Below are 23,848 nucleotides of genomic sequence, written 5' to 3'. Positions count from 1 at the left end.
GCAGGGCCACCCTCTCAAACAAGCAGGACCCCCAACTGAAGGTGCACCCAGTGGTGAGATTCTTGACTGTCCCCCCAGAGGGAGTCTGTCCATATGCAAGTATACAAGAGGATGGACTTTATTTTCCCAGCAAAGAGAGTAATTGTTTTACTCTCTATTTTGAGATGATTGTAGATTTACATACAGTTGTAAGAAATAATAGAGAGAGATCCCATATACCCTTCACCCAGTTTCCCCCAAGGCTAACATCTTGCATTACTGTAGGACAACATTACAATCAGGAAACTGGCCTTGATGTGATCCTTCAACCTAATTGTGATTTCTCCTGTTTTACATGTGTACTTTAACAAACCTAGATGGTAGCATCCGAAGATTCTGCTCTGAGCCTTGTGAAAGCATTTCGAAAGCTGCCATTTATTCCGCACTGGCCATGTGCCAGGCATGTGCTATATATGTAGTAAGTCAGTTATTGCATGTAGTAAATGTAGTAAATCACACATGTGTTTAATCTAATACATGTAGTAAATTATACCTGCAGTAAATCATTGAATCTTCACAAGTGGGTGAACCCAGGAAGTGGGTTCTATGTACCCCCATTTTATGGACCAGGAAACTGAAGCTTGGAGAGGTTAGGTTACCCTGTGACTGTGGTCACACTGTTCTTCCTGGTCTGCTCTGTGGCTTCCCCAGAAGGTGGTTATGTTTTCTGTCTGGAGGCTTCCCACACACAGATGGAGGGACACGTTTTCCTGCATCCTTGAGCCTGGCTATGCCCTCAGATGGACGGGAAAATCAATTCTAAACCTGGTCCCTCAGGCTTCTTAGAACCAACGTAGTGGGTCCTTGACCACTTTCTTTTCCTGTCTCCAGCTCATTTTCCTTCCTCCTTTTCTTCTGCCTGACATTGTCTTCCCTTCTTCTTGACCCCTGGACCTCTGGAATTCAGGCTAGGGAAATTTTATATTCATTTATACCCCTCCTTGTTCCACAAGGGATTTAGGGTGGGTCAGGCTACAGAGATTTCTCTCTGTTCTCATATTCCAGCTCCCAGGAGAGCTGACTGCGATGTTGTGATGAATGATTTTTGATGGGATAAAAATGAATAAAGTGATGCAATGTTTCCCCTAATTTGTTAAAGCTGTGAGCAGATGCCTGTGTTACCTGAGCAGGCAGCTGGGGCACAGCCATAAGCTGGAGCTCATCTGTTCCCAGCCCAGGAGGGTGGGATGGGGGGAGCTCTGCTAAGGACTTGGGGAGGGGGTTGGGGAAGGACAGCAGAGGCCTGGAGCCAAGGTCACCCAGGAGGCCCCCCCAGCCCCAGGACAGCAAAGAAGCTGAGTGGGACCTGGGCCTGGAGCCAGAGCTGGGAAGAGAAGTCTCTCGGCCTGCGGCGTCTCCTTCCGGCTCTGGATTCCTTCAACACGGGCCCCTCTTTCTCTTTCTGGCCCACTCCACAGCCTTTCCCCTCATTTCCCTCCTCAGCTGAGGTAGGCCAGAACTTTCTAAAGTCTTTATTCCTAAAAAGTTTAGGAACCGAAATAGGAATAGCCCAAAGAAGACCGAAGAACCAAAGCAAGAAAAGTGTTGGGGAAACCAAGACCTTACATGTGTTCAACATGAACAGAGCCTTTTAATGTGCATCACACCATTCCTCTGTCTCCACAGTCCTGTGAAATAAGACAACCATTCACTTCCCCCATTGTACAGACAGGCACTGAGGCTCTCAGAAGGTGGCAGGTGGCTGAGCTGGAATTCTCCCTGTCTGTACATGGTGGCCTTCTGGCTCCAGCGTCCATGCAAAGAAATTGCAGCAGTGGCTGACACTTACGATACTCAAAAAGTGTCTGATATCATTATTCCTAGTAGTAGTATCCTCTTTATTACTGAAGGTGAAAACGGTTTGAGGTAGGTGAGCCTGGAAGCCCTGTGCAGGCTGGACTGTGGGGAGAAGGATGGTGAGGTGGTGGATGGGGTCTTTTGGGCTAGAGGAGAGAGGGCGGTCCAGAGAGGTGGCCACAGAAAGGTCAGACCCGGAGTCACCGACTGCTGGAGAGACTGCAGGAGATGAACAAACAAACCGGACTCAGGACCCCAGGACGTGGAACCAGGAGAGATGGCTGGCCTGTGTGAGGAGGGGTGGGTCAGGGTGGTGGGCCAGGATAGGAGGAAGCTGGCTGTCTGCATCCCTGTAAGAGTGCTGTGAGGTTTTACGTTTAACAGCCTCCATGTTTGGAAAAGGTGGGGTCAAGGGGTTCCTCTCTGGGCCAGCTGAGTTGGCTGGGAGCAGAGACAACATGGGACTTGGAGGAAAGTCTGGGTTTGAATCCTAACTCCTTCACTTACTATCTTGGTGACTTGGGCCATTTACCCACCTTGCTTCATCATCTGTAACATGGAGCTTCCTGGATTTCCTCCCAGGGTTGTGTGAAGATTAAGTGAGCAAATGGAGGTAAAGCTCTCCTTGGGGGTTGACCCTAGGCAATCAGCACCCAGTCCTGGCATCCCAGAAGGCCCGAGCCAGGAAGCTGCTCCCTGGGTCCTGCCTGCAGAACCAGCGTCACTTAGGATGTCTGTTTCCATTTTCACAGGAACTACCTCTTCAGACTCAGCCTTGCCAATGTCTCTCTTCTTCAGGTACGATTGCTTTCTTCCCTTCCCTTCCTGTAATTTCCCGTATTCCAGAGCCCAAGGCAGGGCAACGCAAGTGGCGCCATTCAGAATTCAGCCTCTAAAGTTGAAAACAGGAGCCACTTGTTCTTTTCACTGGCCATGGACTCAGACCCTAGCTATCAGGGTCACTGCAGGGAATGTATGTGGAGGGGTGTGGCTCACATCAACGCAGAGGCATACAGGGCTCTTGCATCATGCAGCAAGGCTGCTAATGAGGAAGGGAGGAAAAGAACGCCAGGCTGGGCTGACCAACTGTCCCTGACTGAGAATGCAGAACTTCCAGTGCAAAAACTGGGACAATACTGGGCAAACTGGATTGGTTGTTATTGTAAGTCCCCAACCTGGATCCACAGGAGGGTCTCTGAGTTCAGGCCTCCACGGAAAGAGTATTCCTAGTTCCTTTCCTAGCCCAACCTGAATGATCCCATTCTAACTCAGCATTTTCTCTGAGCTGTGATTGATTTATTATCTGCTGCCAAGAAGGACTTCCCAAGCATAATTCCCTAAGTGCTCTGAGAGGCGTTTTAATGGGACTCCTTGATCCAGAACATTTATCCCAGATTGAGAAACAGATGCCAAACCATCTTTGCAGAGGCTGAATATTGTAGAGAAAGGAAGGCCATCTCTTCTTCTTCAATGAGGGGAGAGCCTCAATTCTCATGTCTAGGAGACATGTTCTGGTCTCCCAATGATTAAGCATTCATTGAGCACTTACTGTATACCAGAACTCAGCTAGGGGCCACGGGACTATAAGAAATGCAGAGTCTCTGGCCTTCAGGAAAATATGAGAAGTGACTAACCTAATCAGAAGTTAGAACTTAATCATGTGCCGGGCTGTTTGTATAGAGTTTCACTGCCACAGGGGAGACCTTCTTGGGGAGCTGGTATGACATTCTGGTCATACCTGGGTCCACACACCCAGGGGCGTTGCAGCTCTTGGCTGGTTGCTAGAGGGGAGGTATAAGGAAGCAAATGTGTGCCCAATGGAAGGGAAGGGTTGGGAGGAACTAGGGCAAATTGAAAGAAAATGCCATTCATTTGTCCATCTGTCCTTCTATCTGTCCATCTGTCCTTCTATCCATACCTTTACTAGCCAGCCTGCCCATCCATCCATCCATCCATCCATCCATCCATCCATCCATCCATCCATCAATTCACTCACCCAATAAACATTTGTCGAATAACTACTGAAGGCCAGTCTCATCCTAGGCATGGTACAAGGCATTTGAGTTCCAAAGTGAATCAGGCCCGGTACCTTGCCGCAAGGAATATGCACATAAGAGATCACATATGATTCCCTTGAGGGACTGTGCAGCGTATTCCTGGGATCTGGGCTGGAGCGAGGCAGGGGAAGTTCCCCAGAAGCAGCATCTTGTGGCCTGTCAGCTCAGTCACAGGCAGCCAGTCCAGAGCCTAGTTTCCAATTGGCAGGAAAGTAAGCCAAGATGCCAAACCCAGCAGGTCGGGGCCTGGGGGAAGCCAGTGCAGAGGAGGTTCAAAGTGGGCGGGAGGAAGTGGACCCAGGGGTCCCACCCTGAGCTCCAGGCAGCTGGCTTTTTATTTGGTTCCTGTGGTGTGCAGATGAAGGCCTTCTGGGAGTGTAATGTGGCTGAAGGGAGGAAGAGAAATAGATACACAGAAATAAAAGCAAGGCTGCCAAGACTCTGCGCTTGATGACTGAATTCTGGGGTTTGGTTCATCCAGGTCAGTGTTGACCCTGGTGTCAGCCTGGAGCAGGTATCTTATGGCAGCCCATAGCTCAGGCTTGGAGCAGGGTCTCAGCTCCAAGGGCATTCCCTGAAGGGCCCTACAGGCAAGCCCCCAAAGTGCCAGGAACTGGCTTGAACACCTTTCCAGCGTGTCTCTTAGGGGCCTGACCTCAGTATTTCAGACTGGATTCACTGTGACAGAACTAAGGAAATAAATACATTTTATGTCCACATTCCCACCCTGGTGTGTGCCATCTGTCCACAGAGGGGAGAGAACAAGCAAGAGGTTGGGGCGGGCCGTCCAGCGTCCCCTGGAGCAGACCTTGGCCTCTGGTCTTCAGTGCCCGGTCCTCCTGTCTGTTGTCTGGTGAGGAAGCCCCGACTTGTAACTCTCAAAGCCTGACTTCAGGGGTTGTCCTGCCAGTGCCTTCTCCCGGGGCTTTGGGTCCCTGGTTATAAGCTTTCAGTTCTCAGTGTCTGCTGTCACCAGCAACCAAGTGCTGAAAATGATCTGCACCACTTCGCTGACAGGGGCGGCTAGGCCAGGGTTCCCCAGCCCAGTTTCCTCTACTCTCCCTGTGGCCTGGGGCTACACTTGGGTTAAAACTCCCCATTAAAGAGCCAACTGATTCTCCCACTTGGCCCCAGGGCATGATTTAAGCAAACTTAAAACTCAGTGCTTTATTGATAGTTTAAATAATTAACATTCCGTAAAGAAAAATCTTAATGTAAACAGTTTTTGCAAACCAGTATCCATTAAGGGACTTCTAAGTACCTAACCCCTATTAAACAATTTATGTAAACCACTCTTCCTTAAAGAAAATTGAATGCCCAGCTCCTTCCCAATCCTCCAAGCTCTGAAGTAGGGAAGAGGTGCAGCTAGGAGCAGATGGGGCAGTGTGTGTGTTGGGGATGGAGGAGTAGGGGGAAATCAAATCAGCTCACCTGTATGGTTATTTATCAGTCTAACTTAATGAACTGGTACCGGGAAAGAAAAGGAGGCCAGTGATCGACAGCGTCCCCGGGCTGCTGAGAGGACCAGCATGATGAGCTGTCTTGGAGTTGGCAATTAGGAGCTCGTGAGCGACCTTTGCCAGAACAGTTCCATGAGACGACCTGGCTGGAGGCCTAATTGCAACAGATTTATGATCTTGGTTTGCCAGATATCCTGCGAGGCAGAAACGAGGACTGTTCTGCACATATGCGTCAGGACGCACAATGGGGCTTTGTTCGGGCCTGGGCAGACATGGAGGGCAGTGCCTGAGCTCTCTTCCAGTTTATCTCCACGTCCTCCAAGCTCACATCTGGCAGCCCTGGAGTGGTTTGAAGTTTAAACTCCACTGAGCAGTGGACTTAATGCTCCAAAAATGCGTAGACACTCAGCCATTGTCCCTGGCCCCCAAGTGTCCGTGGGAGTTGCTGAGTTTACAGGGAGATGATCCACGTCTCTGAGTGTCGTCTGCTTCCTCTCACAGCATGAAAACCACGGAGCTACTGTTACTAGAGATCATTCTGGAATTTCTGGGACAGCCCTTGTTTAAAGCACTCTGTGTTCCAGATTGATCAGACATATCTCTCTCCACCCCTTCACAAAACTCCACTAAAAAGAGTGAGAAATTTTAAAGGGTGCACATTCACAACAACAGAGAGAATGAAAAAGATGTCAGTGAAGAGGAGATTATGCATTCTGGGGCAATGGAAAGTGGTCAGAGGCTGGGCACAGTGGCTCACGCCTGTAATCCCAGCACTCCGGGATCCCGAGGTGGGTGGATCACCTGAGGTTAGTAGTTCAAGACCAGCCTGGCCAACATGGTGAAGCCCCATCTCTACAAAATTAGCTGGGCATGGTGGTGGGGACCTGTAATCCCAGCTACTCGGGAGGCTGAGGCTACTCGGGAATCACTTGAACCCGAGAGGTGGAGGTTGCAGTGAGCAGGGATGGCACCACTGCACCCCAGCCTGGGCAACAAAGTGAGACGCTGTCAAAAAGAAAGAAGGAAGGAAGGAAGGGAGGGAGGGGAAAGAAAGAAAGAAGAAAGAGAGAAAGAGAGAAAGAAGGAAGGAAAGAAAGAAAAGAAAGAAAGAAAGAAAGAGAGAAAAGGAAGAAAAGGAGGAAAGAAAAGTAGATAGAGCAGATTGGCTTGCAGAGGGGATGCAGTGGACAGGCAGCTGACTCCTCAGAAGGGCCCCAAAATTGGGTGTCCCATATTGTGTGATGTGAGGATGAGGTACAAGGATAAAAGGGAGGATTGATTGAAATTCTCTAAATTAAAGGGTTGGGACCCAGGTCTCCTATCCCATCCCAAACAGCAATCCCTTCTTCCATCTTCTCCCTCCCTCCAAGAAAGAAAACCAAGACCCTTTCTCCAAACATTCAACTGGAAACGCCCTATATTTAGGGACTCCTAAAGGGCACTGATGGTGTGTGATCAAACGAAAGTCTACTTCCTCCTCCCACCCCCTGCTCCCCTAGCCCCACTTCCAGGCAGGAGACTGAGGGAGTCTTTGCTGGAAAAACTCAATGACTCCAGAGACCAGACTTTTAGAATATGACATAGAGGGTCTCCCAGTGAAAAAGGCTCCTCAGCCAGCACCCTAGGAGAAGCCCACCAGTCTCTATGAGCCCTCCCATGGAGTTTCCAGTGAGCTGGTTAGTACTTTACTCTTAAGGCAAACAAACAAAGATGCTTTTTCATCATGTAATTTCATACACACACAAAAGCAAAGAGAATTGTACATGAACCCTGTGTATTCAACAGCACTTAAAAGCTTTAACAATTATCAGCTCATGGTCAATCATATTTCATCTACATATATCCCCCCACGTCTCTGTCCTGAAGCAAATCTCAGACATACCATAACATCCATAAATATTTCAGTATACATTTCTAAAAAGTAGGGAATTTTTTTTTTTTTTTTTTTTTTGAGGTGGGTCTGACTCTGTCACTAAGGCTAGTGGCACAGTCATTACTCACTGCAGCCTCCAGCTCCTGGCCTCAAGCTGTCCTGCCTCAGCCTCCCAAAGTGCTGGAATTACAGGTATAAGCCACCATACCAGGCTGGGATTCTTTTTATGTAAGTGGCCCAAAGTTAAAACTTCATATCACTAAATGTCCAGTTATTGTTTACATTTCCCTACTTATAAAAGTTTAAAATAATTTCAGTTATTTAAATCAGGATTCAAATATGCTGCAATTTGTTGATATGTCTCTTTAAAACAATATTTCTCTCTGTGCAATTTTTTATTGAAGAAGCCTGGTCACCTGTCCTATAGAGTTTCCCACAGCCTGGAATTTGCTGATTGTAATGCAAGTGGCATGACTGAACATGTTGCTTTCTTCCCTGTATCACCTGTACATTGATTGTTAGAGCTAAAAACTTCATTCAATTTAGATTCTGGCAAGATTTCTTCATAGGTGTTCTTGTGTTCTTTCTTTAGGAGGTACATAGTGTCTGATTTTCTCTTTTGATGTTAGTAACCAATGATGATCTGTTTCTAGATCCCTTAATTCTTTAGGTATTACAATCAATTACCTGGGCTACTTTTATAAAAACAAACTTTTTGGGCCGGGCGCAGTGACTCACGCCTGTAATCCCAGCACTTTGGGAGGCCAAAGCGGGTGGATCACCTGAGGCCAGGAGTTCAAGACCAGCCTGGCTAGCATGGTGAAACCCTGTCTCTACTAAAAATACAAAATTAGCTGGGTGTGGTGGCACACACCTGTAATCCCAGCTACTCAGGAGGCTGAAGCAGGAGAATCACTGGGAGGCAGAGGTTGCAGTGAGCTGAAATCACACCATTGCACTCCAGCCTGGGCAACAAGAGTGAAACTCTGTCTCAAAAAAAAAAAAAAAAAGAAAGAAAGAAAGGAAAAACACCTTTTCTTCATCTACTACATGATGACCCAGTGATGTAGTCATATAGGAAAGGCAGGATAAATATTTGATATTCCATCTTTATTTACCAGTTTTCAAATAATGAGCTGGTTTGCTAGTATCTTTCAATGGTGATCAATTAATTTGTCTTTTATTATTATGTTCACCACAGACTGGTGGATATAAACATTGTTGATGTCTTTCAATCCATTGCAGTTATTTTTCACGATTACCCCATCTTTCACCAGCAGGGACCTCTTCATGTTGACTCCCGGGTCCTTTAGACCCACCCTAGTCATCTTTGATTACATCCTTGGTATCTGATGTGACAGAAAGTTCCAGCCTTACCTTGTGCATTTGTTGCCCCAGATCTGGAATCAGCCATTTCTCCAAGAAGCCCTGGTTTCTTTCTGGGGGAAGTGGTTAGTAATTTATTTTTAGGTATGAACAAATAGCCAGAAATCACCAGACACTTGAGGAAAGCCTCTAAAGTGAAAGAGAAGGCCAAAACAAGCAAATGGAATGAGAAATACTGTTAGAAACAGAAACAATGAGAGAAATAATTTAAAAAATTTTGGCTGGGCAGGGTGGCTCATGCCTGTAATCCCAGCACTTTGGGAGGCCAAGGTGAGTGGATCATCTGAGGTCAGCAGTTCAAGACCAGCCTGGCCAACATGGCAAAATCCTGTCTCTACTAAAAATACAAAAAATTAGCTGGGTGTGGTGGGGCATGCCTATAATCCCAGCTACTCAGGTGGCTGAGGCAGGAGAATCGCTTGAACCTGGGAGGCAGAGGTTGCAGTGAGCAGAGATCGTGTCACTGCACTCCAGCCTGGGCAACAGAGCAAAAGTCTGTCTCAAAAAAAAAAAAATTTGATTAATGATAAACAGCCAATTAGTATCTTCTGAGATATACAAAGTATTTTGTTTATAAAACAATAAACTTAAAATATGGAAATTTAAAATGTGATTGGGAAAATAAACATTGAATTGAAGGATTAGAAAATAGTGTTGAAGAAAAACCTACCAGAACAACAAAAAACAAGAAATGAAAAGTAGGAGAGAAATATCAGAAAACTAGAGGATCAATGCACAAAGGCCAACAGTGGATTGGAATATTAAGAGTTCCAAAAAGAAAATAGAGGAAAAGATGAGGAAGAAATTAAGGATGAACTAACATAAGAAAATTCGCCAAAACAGAGAATGAGTCTTCAATGCTAAAAGGTTGACTGAGTTCCCAAAAGAGACCCGTCCTAAGGCACATCAGTGTGAAATTCAGGACACTGTTATTAAGGAGAAGATCCTAAAAGTGTCCGGAGCCTAAAGAGAAAAAGAAAAAGAAAATGTCGTCAGACTCCTCAATAGCAGTGCTGGAACTTAGAAGACAACGGAGGAATAAATGCCTTTAAAATTCCAAGTGAAAGTTATTTTCAATCTAGAATTCGGTATCAAAACTACCAATCAAGTATGAAGAAAGAATAAGTCAGACATGCAAGAATTTGAAAAATTGATCTACCATGTTCCTTTTCCTAGGAGGATACTGGAGATGTGTTCCACCAAAATAAGCAAATAAATCAAGAAAGAGGGAAACATGGGATTCAGAAAGCAGGAGAGGAAAGAAGGTAAGTCCCAGGCTAACAGTCAAGCAGGAGGCCTCAACAGCAGCCAGAACACTGAGCAGGAGGATGGAGGTTGGGAGATGAGGAAGAGGATGGGAACTCGCAGATTATCGGAATCATTTGTGCGTGCAGTAAGAAAATCATATTGAGGCCAGCATGGTGCCTTACACCTATAATCCCAGCACTTTGGGAGGCCGAGGGGAGCAGATGACTTGAGACCAAGAGTATGAGACAAGTCTGGGCAATACAGCAAGACCCTGTGTGTACAGATACTTTTAAAAACTAGCCGAGTGTGGTGGTGTGCACCTGTGTTCCCAGCTACTTGGAAGGCTGAGGCAAGAGGATCACCTGAGCTCAGTGTTAGGTTTTGAAGGGAAGGTGAAGGTTAAAGAAAGACACACACATAGCAAGAGGGTGGCTCAACAGCAAATGCAGGCTTTATGTCCAGCATAAAACCTATAGAAGTGGGAAACTAGCCTAATGCCAGAGCGCACCGCTGCCTACAGGCTGGGGGTACTTGTAGGTGTGGGCAGGAGGGGTCTGGGCAGTATGGCTTGCTGCCCGGTGGGATATTGATAAGATGTTCCCATGATGAGGCGGTTCTGGCCCTTATTCCCATGGAATGTCATCATGGTGTTCCTTGGACCTTTGCCCAGTGAGCTATGACAGGGATGTTTCTTTAGTTGGGCCTTTGTTTACCTTGTGGTCAGGTGGTTAGGAAGGATGTTTCTCACAGCCCGAATGCCTGGGAAATGTTTCGCTTTGACCAAGGTTTGCAAAATAGTGGGGAAGCTTAAAATGGTGCAGTTTGGACTAACATCCGGGAGGTCGAGGCCACACGCAACGCTAAAAATTGTTTTTATCAACACCCCCGCCGGGGGGAAAAAAAAACACACTTCTCTCTAAAAAAAAAAAAAAAAAAAAAAAAAAGACTATACAGGGGTACATAATATCATATTGATGTAGGGACTTGTGTAAGACCTGTTGGACATTTGGGGAAAATCGGTGATAGGTCCACGCAAAACAAGCAAATGGAGACAATCAAGACAATTATTCAGTCCAGGAAAAACAAAACATTGTTCAAATAATAAGAAAACCTTATCAGAATACGAATATTTCATTGATTCTCACTCACATGCACATGTTTTCACATTTCAATGAGTCTGAAGTCGGGACGTGTCTTTCAGTCAAAGACATCTGACAGTCACTATCAGCCAGGTGCAGTCTTGATGTTGTCATGCCCGTGCAGGTATGAACTTAGTCATTTTTTCTGGTGTTCTGACCAGACAACAGCAAACCCTCGACGTTTCAGTCCACAAACCACTTTAGGATTACACGAGGGAAGAATGTGAGTCCTGGTTTGTCAGAAACCTGTGGGCATCTTTTGGTATGGCGCCCATTCTGTAAGCATCCAAACTTGCAGGATGAGGTCAATGGTATGGAAGAAAATTGTGGAGACCAGAGTGGAATGCTCTGTAAGAATTACTGCAACACTGACACCTAGGTAGTTCAAAGAATGGTTCTCCAAACAGACAAACAACAAAATGAGCACTGACAACTCTAAAAAGTGATTCAGAGGAGATGAATGCTCAATTCAAAGGTTTAAGGATACTCAATTTTGCGTATATTTTTTGTGTGCACGAGATTGATATATGATAAAACATATGTCTAAATAAGAGCACTTTCAATATGTTTACGTTAAAATTTTAACTAATAAGAACATTTGATTGGCAGCAATTTTCTTTCTCAGTGGTTCGTATTACAAATTGATGGTGCCATACATTCATTGAAATCTGGGGTACTGGCTGTAAATACCAATGTTGATTTTAATTAAAACTGTCATTACAATGGGAGGATGGGGAGACAGGAAATGTTATGTGTGCTTTGGTGTTGGGAAGAATGGTGGTGGGTAAGTGGGAAAAATCTTCACCTCTGTAGCAGGAATTCAAAAGATGAAGCCTGAGATTGAAACATCTTTTTTAGAAATCAATTTAAAAAAACAGAGAAACAACTAAAAGAAGTGAAGGTGGTTGTCCTTGGGAAAAGGGGTGGGGTATGGGAGGAGTGGGTCGCCAGGGTTTTAATTAATACATTTTAATACTATTTAACTTTTTAAACTCTGTGCATCATTAATTTGATAAAAATAATTTTTGAAATGAATTAGAAATAAAAAAATGGTCTCAAAAAAGCCATTCTGTGCTGTTCTCTCTATAAACACATATCCTCTTTTTGGGGCATATGGTCTAACTTTTGGTTAGAGAAATCTATTCACCATGAGAGGCTGCAGGATATAGCAGAAAGAGCTTCGTTCTGGTGTCAGTTGTCTGGATTCGCATCTTGTTTCTCGTTTACTAGCTGTGTGACCTTGGGCAAATTGCTCCGCCTCTCTGGACTTCAGTTTTCTTCCCTGTAAAACAAGCAAAAGGCTACGTGTTTCACTGTTATCTGTGAGGATCAAAGAGAAAAAGTGTGTCAAGACCCTGGCACAGTGCCTGTCCCATTGTTGAGTCCAGCATAACTTTAACTCCTTTTATGGTACAGCCCCCCTTCAATGGGATCAAGGCTGACCTCTGCTCAGAGACTCGAGGACCCTTTGCTCATGCAGTCCTCCCAAAGCCACGCACCGTCCGGGGCTTTGGGCTTGTGCAACTGCAATGTTTGTGGCTCATTGCTCTTTTCTAGCCCCAGAGGCCCCGAGATTTCTTATTTATGTCCCTCTCTTCTCTCATATCATGCTCAGCCTGGGAGATGATGGGTCCTGAGTATGACAGTGCTCAGTTGTTTCTGTCCAGATGAACACCGTGGCTCTGTGGCCAGACTCAGGGTCCTTTGCTCTTCTCCAAGGTCTGGGAGACACAGAAGCCTGGGCTCCAAACTCGTCACTCAGCTTCCGAATCCAGGGTGTGCAGGAGTCAGCCTCCCTCTGCCTTACAAAGCAGCCATCGCCAGTGGAGGTTGGCTGTGGGCTGGAAAGCATAGAGAGGCCTGCTACTCCCTCTCCCAGCCCCTTGCCTCCCCTCCCACACTGCGGCCTCTGGAGCTCTGCAGGCAGTGACTTCATGGCTGGAAACAGCTTTGTTAGAAATTAAAAGTAGGTGGGCTCTTTTTTCCCTCCCCATTTGGATGACAGAGCTGCTTGCTCAGGGTTCCCTCTCCCAGGACAGGTAGGCAGTTCATGTTTATACATGTGACCCAGAAATATATAATGAACCACACCAGGGCTGTTGACATTGCCTGGACGTGGAGGGCATCACACCTCCCTCCAGCTGCTGTTCAGAGAGAGTAGAGGCAGAACAGATGAAGGGGAAGAAGGGATCCTGGGTTGGGGACAGCCCTCTCCTAATGCCATGGACATGTGAGAACATGGCACTGTCCTGCAGGTCCCCACATGAAGGCTGTGTTCCCAAACACATTACCCCACGGCAGAGCATGAGTGATGCTACCAGGGAAGCTGAAAGGAAAGTGCAGACAGTGGGGGTGGGAGGAAGAACAGCAATTAGGAAAGGGGAAGTCCTAGCCCTTAAGACTATGGGAACACACATAGCCTTTGGAATCAGAAATGTGGGTTCCAGTCCCTGCTCTACACGAGGTTCTGTGTGACTTGCTTAGGTCACACAGAACCTTGGTTTTCCCCATCTGTTAAGAAAAAAGCCCAGAGTTGTCATTAGAAAATTAAATCTCCTACATTCAGGGTTTGCCAAATCTTTTCTCCCTTCCTGCCTGCCACTCAGTTGAGGGCCATCTGGCACAGAATAGGCGCATTTCCCACTTAGGGCCTGGGGTGGGATTGAAGGTCCTTCGGCCACTTCCAGCTCCCTGGCTGACTCCGAGGGCAGAGCTGCGTGGGGATGATGAAAGATTCAGAAGCTGTTCCTCCAGGCCGCCTCTGACCCAAGCAGGCAGTGTGGGTGTTGGACTGAGGGTGCCCACCCGTGAAAGGCCTCTGGGTAAGGAGACTGGGCAGCCCTCCCAGACCCATGTGGATGTAGTGAGAGGAGCCCTCACCCTGCAGACCATCCCTCCTTCACAGCTTCCTGTCAACTCCCGACACCGGCTGCTGCCTGCTCTGGTGGCGAGTGGCAGTGAATGACACAGCCATGTGATGTCTGTGTGTTCCTGTGTTCCTCCCCCAGGCCACAGAGTGGGCCTCCAGTGAGGACACGCGCCGCTCCTGCCAAAGCAAAGGGAAGACGGAGGTACGTGGTCTCAGCGGTCCGGGGGCCCCACCTGGAGCTGGAAGGAGGCCTATGGTTGTGGGGATGGAGTGGCACTGTGTGGACATGAGGGCCCCTGCTGGAGAGGCTTGGCCAGGATGAGCTGGGGCTCCTTGGGCAGGTGGGGATATAGCTCTGTGGCCAGTTGGTCCTGAGCATCTGAGTGAGCAGTGAGGCGGAGAGATGACGTTGGTGGGAGGGGACGTCCACAGATGTGACCTGGACATCGGGACAGGTAGATCTGGGGTCAAGGGAAGTGTTTTAGAAGACTTGTTGGCATTCATGACGCAGTGGTGTGAGGGTGAGATACCCAGCATCACACCTGGAGAGCTATGCTGTCTGCTCCTTTCCTTCCTGCCTCAGGAGGAGTGTCAGAACTACGTGCGAGTCCTGATCGTCACCGGCCGGAAGGTGTTCATGTGTGGGACCAATGCCTTTTCCCCCGTGTGCACCAGCAGACAGGTGGGCAGCTCACGGTGGAGCAGACCGAAGGGGGCACCATGCCGGGGGCTCTCCTGCCCAGGCACACAGCCTTGAAGGCGGGTTGCCAAATTTTGCAGACAAACAAACAGACACCCAAAACAGAAACATAAAAGGACACCCAGTTAGAGTTGGAGTTCAGATAAACAATAAATGATATTTTAGCATAAATGTACCCCATGAAGTGTTTGGGATAGACTTATTCTAAAAATGTATTCCCTGTTCATCTGAAATTCAAATTGAACTGGGCCTTCTGTATTTTACTGGTCAGCCTTACCTTGGAGGGTCCTGACTGGGGCTGGAGGCTGATGGAGCTACTGGGAAGACCTCTCCCTCCCTGAGGGCTGCTCCCTCAGAGGGACCGTGAGCTGGGCAGTGAGATGATGCTAGAGGAGGGGAGAGACCCAGAGAGACCCGGGCCCAGGAAGAAACAAAACTCAGATGGAAAGAACAGGCAGCCCCAGGGCCTCAGGGAAAAGTGTCCCCTTCTCCCCATTGTCCCCAGGTGGGGAACGTCAGCAGGACTATTGAGAAGATCAATGGTGTGGCCCGCTGCCCCTACGACCCACGCCACAACTCCACAGCTGTCATCTCCTCCCAGGGGGAGCTCTATGCGGCCACGGTCATCGACTTCTCAGGTCGGGACCCTGCCATCTACCGCAGCCTGGGCAGTGGGCCACCACTTCGCACTGCCCAGTATAACTCCAAGTGGCTCAATGGTAAGGAGGCCCCAGTGCCAGGGGTGGGGACTCCCCTGGTTCTGATCCCACCAGCCTACCCTGAGCCCCCTATTCATCCGCCTTCCTGCCAACCTCTGCAAGCGCTCCCACTTGCCTTATCAAGGAAGAGGTCCAGAGTAGGGCAGTGTAGACCAGAGCATGCTGGAGATGAGCCCCAGATGAAATCACAGATGATGTCCCGAGGCCCCAGAACAGATGGAGGGTGGGCTATTAGGAGAGAGGGAGATAATTAGGAATTGTTTAGGAAAACAAGTTATGGATAAGAACTTATGGGGCCAGGTATAGTGGCTCATGCCTGTAATCCTAATACTTTGGGAGGCTGAGGCAGGAACATCTCTTGAGGCCAGGAGTTGGAGACCAGCCTGGGCAACATAGCAAGACCCTGTCTCTAAAAATAAAAATAAAAAATAAATCAGCCAGGCGTGGTGATGCATGCCTGTGTTCCTACCTACTCAAGAGACTGAGGTGATAGGATGCCCTGAGCCTAGGAGTTTGAGACTGCAATGAGCTATGATCACATCCCTGAACTCCAGCCTGGGCGAAAAAGTGACAGCTAGCCTCTTAAAAAAGAAAGAGAGAGAGGTTATGGAAAGGGCCATATGAGTTTCCTAACCCTTGGGGCTGAACCCCTGCTTCCTCACTAACTATTAGGTTGGCGCAAAAGTAATAGCGGTTTTTGCCATTAAAAGTAATGGCGAAAATTGCAATTACTTTTGAACCAACCTAAATACTGTGTGTCCTTGAGCAAGTACTTAAGCTCTCTGTGCCGCAATGTTGTATCTATAATATGGGGATAATCATAGGATTTACCTCATCTGTTGATCGACTGGATTAATCCGCATAAAGTACTTAGGATAGTGTCTGGCACCCAGTGAGAGGTGTGCGGTGACACATGTTTAATATTATAGCTGCACTTGGTATTGAAAGTGGGAAGAGAGTTAGTTAGGGTCCCCAGGCCACCAAGCTTGCAGGGAGAGGGGTGTCTGGTGCCCATCTGGGAAAACTGAAGTGGTTGAGTCCTCCTGACTCTGCTCTCTTCTTCCCCGCTGGCCTGCCTGCCCCTTGTTCCTCTTCTGCCCACCCAGAGCCAAACTTCGTGGCAGCCTATGATATTGGGCTGTTCGCATACTTCTTCCTGCGGGAGAACGCAGTGGAGCATGACTGTGGACGCACCGTGTACTCTCGCGTGGCCCGCGTGTGCAAGAATGACGTGGGGGGCCGATTCCTGCTGGAGGACACGTGGACCACATTCATGAAGGCCCGGCTCAACTGCTCCCGCCCGGGCGAGGTTCCCTTCTACTACAACGAGCTGCAGAGTGCCTTCCACTTGCCAGAGCAGGACCTCATTTACGGAGTTTTCACAACCAATGTGTGAGTCCTGTCCTCTGCCAGCCCCTTTCCTGTGATGTCAGGAGCTGGCCTGGCCTCATGGCCTGGTGGGCTTCATCTATAAAATGGGGACTTCCATGACTCCTGACGGGGGTCATCTGAGGATTTTGTGACTTACTGCTTCTGGAGCGGTAAGCACGTGTTCTGGGTTGCTAGGAAGGACAAGCCTAGGCCAGAGATGAATAAAGCAAATGGATCTGGCTTAGGCTGCATGAAGGAGGAACATGCTGGTGATGAAGGTGGAAAAGCCTGCCTTGGATGAGGGGATGTAGCCATGTAGGGGAGGGGAGCAGGCAGCAATAGCCTCAGGGAGGCTCAACAGGGATTCCCTAAGGTCCCTTCCAACCTCAGGACTATGGGATTCTGTTCAATCTAACCATCAGTCTTCTGGTAACCCTGCCATCACCTCCCATCTAGACTGTGCTGGAAAACCAGGCTGGGAATGACAGCTCCTTTTGTTTTCTAGGTGTGAGGACGAGTAACCCTCACAGATCATGACACCTCCTTCTGTGTAAGAGGCTAACCCAATCAGACGACTCTCCTATAGACCAAGCTTGTCCAGCCCACGGCCTTTGGGCTGCATGTGGCCCTGGGCAGCTTTGAATGAGGCCCAACACAAATTTGTAAACTTTCTGAAAACATTACGAGACTTTTTTTTTTTTTTGGCATTTTTTTTCTTTTCTTTTTCTTTTTCTTTTTCTGAGATGGAGTCTCACTCTGTCACCCAGGCTGGAGTGCAGTGGTTCGATCTCGGCTCACTGCAACCTCTGTCTCCTGGGTTCAAGCAATTCTCCTGCCTCTCAGCCTCCCGAGTAGCTGGGACTACAGGTGTGTGGCACCACACCTGGCTAATTTTTTGCACTTTTAGTAGAGATGGGGTTTCACTGTGTTAGCCAGGATGGTCTTGATCTCCTGACCTTGTGATCCACCCACCTTGGCCTCCCAGAGTGCTGGGATTACAGGCATGAGCCACCATGCCCAGCCAGCAATTTTTTTTTTTTTTTTGGCTCATCAGCTATGCTTAGTGTTTAGTGTATTTTATGTGTGGTCCAAGACTATTCTCCTACCAGTGTGGTCCAGGAAAGCCAAAAGATTGGACACTCTGATATAGACAATGACGGATGGGCACCGAGACCAAGGAAGTCACTGGCTGCACAATGTTCTTTGTAGGAATACCAGAAACCTATGAGCCATGGAGTGGTGTTTGCTCACTTTGGGCCCCAGATAGCAGGCACTGCATGAGGGCCAGGCTAGCTATAGGAAGGACAGTGTGAGGGGGTGGACAGAGAGGAGAGTCAGGAGTAGGTGGAGAGGCATCGAAACTGACGCCATCAGTGTGAATTCTAAATAGTGTATTTATTGCATGCCTTCTCCATGCAGGTGCTTGTCCTGGTAGGGGTGGGGCGTCAGGGAGCAAAAGCAGACATGGTTCTGCCTTTAAAAGCTTAAACAGGGTGATGGATATTAACAACAAATTTTAATCGTGATAAATGCTACAAAGGGAAAGGGCAGTGTGTGGAAAAGCCTCTAACAGTATAGAGGAGTGATGATCAGGGAAGGTTTCCTGTAGGAAGTGACATCTATAAGATGAATAGGAATAAACTAAAGGAGAGGAGCATTCCAGCCTGAGGTAACATGTGCAGAGGTTTGAGGTGGGAAGAAATATTTCAGGAGCTGAGCAGTGATCAGTGTGGCAAGACATTTAAGGGTGAGGAGAAGAAAGACAGGAGAGGAGGCTGAAGGGGTAGGGCAGGGAGGGTATGTCCCAAAGGACATTGCAGACTGCTTTAATCTTTATTCTAAGAGCAAGGAGAAATTATTGACAGGTTTGAAGCAGGCCAGCAACCAGCTCGGAGGTGCGTTTTGAAACGCTCACCACTCTGGCTGCCGTGTGGAGAATGGATTAGGAGACTAGACAGGCTGCGGGCAGACCACCAGGAAGACAGTGCAGCATTCAGGGGCCTAGAGGGGGAGCTGAAACCAGGCAGAGGTGGAGAGAAATGGACACATTTGGGAGAAGAACTAAATGTGAAGAATAGAACTGGAGGCATTTGGTATGGTGGTTTCCTCTCTGTGAGCTGTTCACGTAAGATTCATGGAAACATGCTTCTGTGACTGAAAGGGTCTCCTGGGTCATCTGGACTCAGGGTGTGGCAGGCTATGGCATAAATCAGTGGTTTGGTAACCAGCTTTTGTAAATAACTAAATCAGAATAGAATGGAATAAAATATCAGAGTCTTAACATATTTAGTAAGGGTAAGTTCATACACTTCTTTATGGATGTGTGCATATTATACTGAGTTGTAGGGTAAGATATATCTCTTACCATGGGCCATGGACTACAATGTTTGAAAGTCACTGTATTTCAGCCTCCTGCTGGATAAGGGAGGGAGGGAGGGAGGCAGTAGCACAGAAGGATTCACCAGTGCTTCTTGTCAGTGGGTCGTTCCCAGGGGGTTTACAGAGTGTGAGGACCACATCACCTCCCTTTGAGATCCCCCGGTGGTACACGAGACTCATCATAGATGCTTACAGAGCGTTGGGAATTGGACATGACAGCTGGCTGTGGGGTATATGAGGAGGGTGCCAGGTCTTACAGGGAGGGCCTTGTCCCACTACTTCTTGCCTTTCAGAAACAGCATTGCGGCTTCTGCTGTCTGCGCCTTCAACCTCAGTGCTATCTCCCAGGCTTTCAATGGCCCATTTCGCTACCAGGAGAACCCCAGGGCTGCCTGGCTCCCCATCGCCAACCCCATCCCCAATTTCCAGGTACAGAATCTCCTCCTGTTTCCCTGTCTTCACACACTGCCTTTCCCCCAGATTACCAGCCACAAGCTGATTCCCAACTGCTTAGCAAAGACAGACATCAGCTCTGTTCCTGCCAGTCCATGCCCATCTCTGGGATCCACAATGGTTCCCTGAGGGTATTAGCCTGTACCACTGTGAGGGAGAAAGGGAGAGTGGGTGAGGGGCAGTGTGAGGAAGCATGGTCGGAGCCATCTCTAAATGTGAGCCCATACCTCCAGGGAGGCAGGGAAGTGGGACCTCAGCTCTCCACAGTGTAGAGGACCAGGAAAGCACTACACAAGCTGTCTTGCTGGAATTTGGGGATGTTAGCCAGAGCTTTCTCGCAGTGTGTTCAACATGGCTACTAATTCCTGGAAGTGGTCAGTGCTAGAAGTTGTCAGGGAATGGTTAGGGCCCAGCCGTGGGTAGTGTTAGCATGCCCCATCCTGTAATGGAGAAGGGGAAAGAACGAGGGGGCAGAGGAGGCTGCTGATGGTTGACTTTCATGTTCGCCCAGCTTCCCACCCAGGGCGTGGGATGGAGCAGGGAAAGACCTCAAGATTTGCAGTCCTACCGTCCTGACCCCGATCTAGCCTATCTCTTTGTGACCTTGGACAAAAAAAGTCATCCAACCTCCTTCAGTCTCTTTTTCCTTATCTGGAACTACGGATAATGCCGTAAGAGATAACACCTCACAGATAATGTCCAAAGGTTCATATGCCTGGAATGTAGGAGATGCTCGGTAAAAAGTGATTGGCTTCCAGCTTTGGTTTAGAAATCATAAGGACTTTGAGCTGGCAAGGACACAGCAGAGGGACAGCAGGGCTTGGCCCAAGGTAGGAGGGGGCACCTGCAGCAACAGCATAAAAATCACCAGACACTCGTCCACACTCAAATTATCCGTTTTTAGATAGTCCAGTCCTCTTTGCTCTTCTCCTTCCTCTTCCCCAAACCTGGCAGGATCATCCTTCCCCTTCTCCCCAGCCTCCTGTTCTTAGTTCCCAAAGAAGAGGCATCCCACCCTGGAAAGGGTGCAGGACGCCCAGCAGGGATGCTGGGGGTGGGGGATGCTGGAGAATCAGCGTCCGCTGCTGCGGCCACCTGGGTTGCCAGGAGGAGGGAGCCGGCGGGGGATGGCGGCAGCCCCGGTGGCCGGGCGCGTGTGACCTGGCTCCCCGCGGCAGTGTGGCACCCTGCCTGAGACCGGTCCCAACGAGAACCTGACGGAGCGCAGCCTGCAGGACGCGCAACGCCTCTTCCTGATGAGTGAGGCCGTGCAGCCGGTGACACCCGAGCCCTGTGTCACCCAGGACAGCGTGCGCTTCTCACACCTCGTGGTGGACCTGGTGCAGGCTAAAGACACGCTCTACCATGTACTCTACATTGGCACCGGTGAGCCGGCCCGGCCCAACCTGGACTGCAGGTCGGGGGTGGGTTGAGGGTTGGGGCAGGGCTGCAAGCTTCCAGGGCCTTCAAGGCCACCTTGGTCTGGCTCTCCCTCTCTCCCAGAGTCGGGCACCATCCTGAAGGCGTTGTCCACGGCGAGCCGCAGCGTCCGCGGTTGCTACCTGGAGGAGCTGCACGTGCTGCCCCCTGGGCGCCGCGAGCCCCTGCGCAGCCTGCGCATCCTGCACAGTGCCCGCGCGCTCTTCGTGGGCCTGAGCGACGGCGTCCTGCGGGTCCCACTGGAGAGGTGCGCCGCCTACCGCAGCCAGGGGTAAGCCGGGACAGGGGCGACTCCCGAGACCCCCACTGCGGAGGCGGTGCTTAAGAGGCGGGGCTTTGGACCCGGGAGACCTGGGGTCGGTCCCTGCAGTCTCCACTAGTGTGCCTTAGGACGAGTCACTCCACCTCTCTGAACCTTGGTTCTCTCCTCGTAAAACATCTTGCAGGGTTTTTGTGAGGGTTAATTGAGATAATCTCCTCCAGGTACTGACCTGGAGGAAGTGTGTGCTTAGGGAATTTTGGTGGGTGGCTGTTTTTATCTCTGTTGTCAAACACATAGCTAGGGTCAGTCAACCATCTCTAGCCCACTTGATTTATTCTCAGTCCCTTCAGTACAGAGAGGTCTTTATCTTTGAAGCCACAGCACTTATTGCCCGGATATGGGGCAGATGGAGATGGTGCTTTAAGTCAGCCCCACGTTTTTGCTCCTCTTCCTTCCTTCCTTAGAAGAAGTAAAAAGGGCTGCTGTAGGTAGGGCAGGGGTGAGGCGCTACGTGGCGGGGTTGCCCTGGCTTCGCACTGCTTCTCAACTTGGTTCTTCACACCATCGCTTCAAGTGGACTCACAGATTTGACAACTGTGGCATCAATGTTTAAGGGGGAAATCAAAGCCTATTCCAAAGCCAAATGGAAATGTAGCCCAGACTCCTACCACCCGAGGCTCTCCCAGGCTGCATCGCCTCATTTTCATGATACTCAGAAGCTGGCATCGCCACAGCCATGCAAGCTTCTGTGGCCTTTGCAACTGAGAGTCCTGGCTATGCCATCTGTCCTCAAGATTCGGAAGACAAATGGTATCCATGATACAGGGCTGTTCTTCAGCTCCAGTGGGGTGTGCTAGGAGCTGGGCAGAGGCCCGTGGGGCCAGGAGGAGTTGGATGGTTTTGGTGAGGCAGCCAAGGAGGGGGGGTCTCAGGGCAGACACTCCAGCTCCTTTCAGCCCCAACACAGGGCTCCATCAACAAGACACCACACACTTACTAAGCCCTACCATATTCTGGGCACTTTGTAAGACTGTTGGTGTGAGAGAAGGCAAGAGAAATAATCCCCAAACACTGACTTCTCTCAGATCTCCAGATATCTGGGTGGGAAGAGAACCTCGGCCTATATCAGACATGTGGGGAGAGATGGTCGGGTATGGCGGGAAGGACTCCAGTGGTGGAACCAGACACACCTGGGGCTCCATCTCAGCTCCATCATCTACTCACTATATGATCTTGAACAACTGAATCTTTTTGAGCTTCGGCTCTCTCATCAGGAAAATGGGGAGACATTTGATGGAACAAATGATGTTTAACGCAGGCAGAGTTGTAAGGATTGGGACTGGTATTCATGAAGTGCCCAGTCCAGTGAATCACAGGTGGTAGCTGGTATCTTTATTACTTTTTCATCTCCCCAAATGCATTTAGGAGCCCTCCAGCCTCCTAGGCCCTCTGGAGTCTTGCTGAATATAGACAGGACAACTTGGCAATGAATCACAGGTTTTCACACATGGCTTGTTCTCCGAGAGGTTGTAAATCCTTAAAGGCAAACCCAGTGGCCCAGTACTTTTTATACTCCACCAGCGAACCCCACCCAGCCCAAGGCACAACGTGGCCTTCCACACATGACTGATCCTTCAGTTGACTGATTGTTTGGCTTGAGAGGAGTTTGGTGCAGGAGAAACATGGGGAATGGCACTGGAAACTAGATTGAGGCCAACTGAGAAGGCCAAGGGAGGATTTTGACTTGAATCCTGTGACTGTGAGCACTGGAGTGGTCCTAGAGCAGTGGAGTGCAGTCATGGGCTGTGTGAAAAGATCAACCAGACAGTGGTGAACAGCACTGTCATATAGCAAGTGGATGCCAGGTGGGCTAGTATGAGTCTAAGCCAGATCTGAAGGAATGGGGCCTGTAGTGGATGGGAGGAAGGAAAGGCGCTGGGATGTTCAGCTCCAGTGGGGTGTGCTAGGGAGGCCTGTGCTCACATTCTGCAGAGAGGGGCTGGGGAGGTTGCATAGTGTGCCCGTTGCACTCCTGCCCTGGAGCAAGGCAGAAAGAGGTCAGTTTGGAGTTTGGTGCTTTCATCCTATTTGGTTTCCTGACTTTGGGATAGGAGCCCTTGATGTGTATAGTGAAAACCCTGCTAAAAAACTATAGGTGAATCCAAAAAGTATGAAATGCAAGGTCACATTATCGGAAGATTAGTAAAATGGCTACAGCAAGTACACACAGTCACCAAGCTGTGCACTCCAGGAGTCTGGGAGCCAATTGCCACAATATATTAGAATTTGCACTGTTGTGGGATGTGTTGTCACAAGGTTTTACTGTGTCCTAGGATAGACATTTCATGCTTTTTCCCTCATTCCTTCCAAAACCGGCAGGAAGATGAGGGTGGGTAAGCAGAGGCCTCTTCAGGCTCTCTCCTCTGCCCAGGATCCAGGGGCGTATCTCCAACTGCCTCTTTTCACTCAGGAGAATCTCAGCCCCATGGGGCACCACGGAGACCTGGCCTGGCCAGAGAGAGACCAGTGCTCCCACGAGGAGGAGCCCGGGGAATAAACTGCTGACTGGCTCTGCAAAGCGGGTGTTTTATGCATGAACCACCCCTTTCCTCCTTCCAGCATGCCTTTCACCCTGCCTTTGAGAGGGATCCTCTAC

The 23,848-nt window shown here is 49.1% G+C and overlaps 1 protein-coding gene across 1 annotated transcript in view; it reads left to right on the top strand.

The window, feature by feature from the left end:
* The window catches only part of SEMA5B (semaphorin 5B), a 53,019-nt gene that overhangs the window by 19,400 nt on the left and 9,771 nt on the right, over window positions 1–23,848 (top strand). The window contains 8 exon segments of the mRNA XM_031663045.1: window positions 2,589–2,634; window positions 14,008–14,070; window positions 14,452–14,550; window positions 15,074–15,287; window positions 16,394–16,679; window positions 19,331–19,466; window positions 20,669–20,876; window positions 20,994–21,201. Of these exon segments, the coding sequence (XP_031518905.1) occupies window positions 2,589–2,634; window positions 14,008–14,070; window positions 14,452–14,550; window positions 15,074–15,287; window positions 16,394–16,679; window positions 19,331–19,466; window positions 20,669–20,876; window positions 20,994–21,201 (1,260 nt within the window).

Source organism: Papio anubis, chromosome 2 (assembly GCF_008728515.1).
Source record: "Papio anubis isolate 15944 chromosome 2, Panubis1.0, whole genome shotgun sequence".
NCBI classification, from domain to species: Eukaryota; Metazoa; Chordata; class Mammalia; order Primates; family Cercopithecidae; genus Papio; species Papio anubis.
This window is presented reverse-complemented; position numbering and strand designations above follow the sequence as displayed.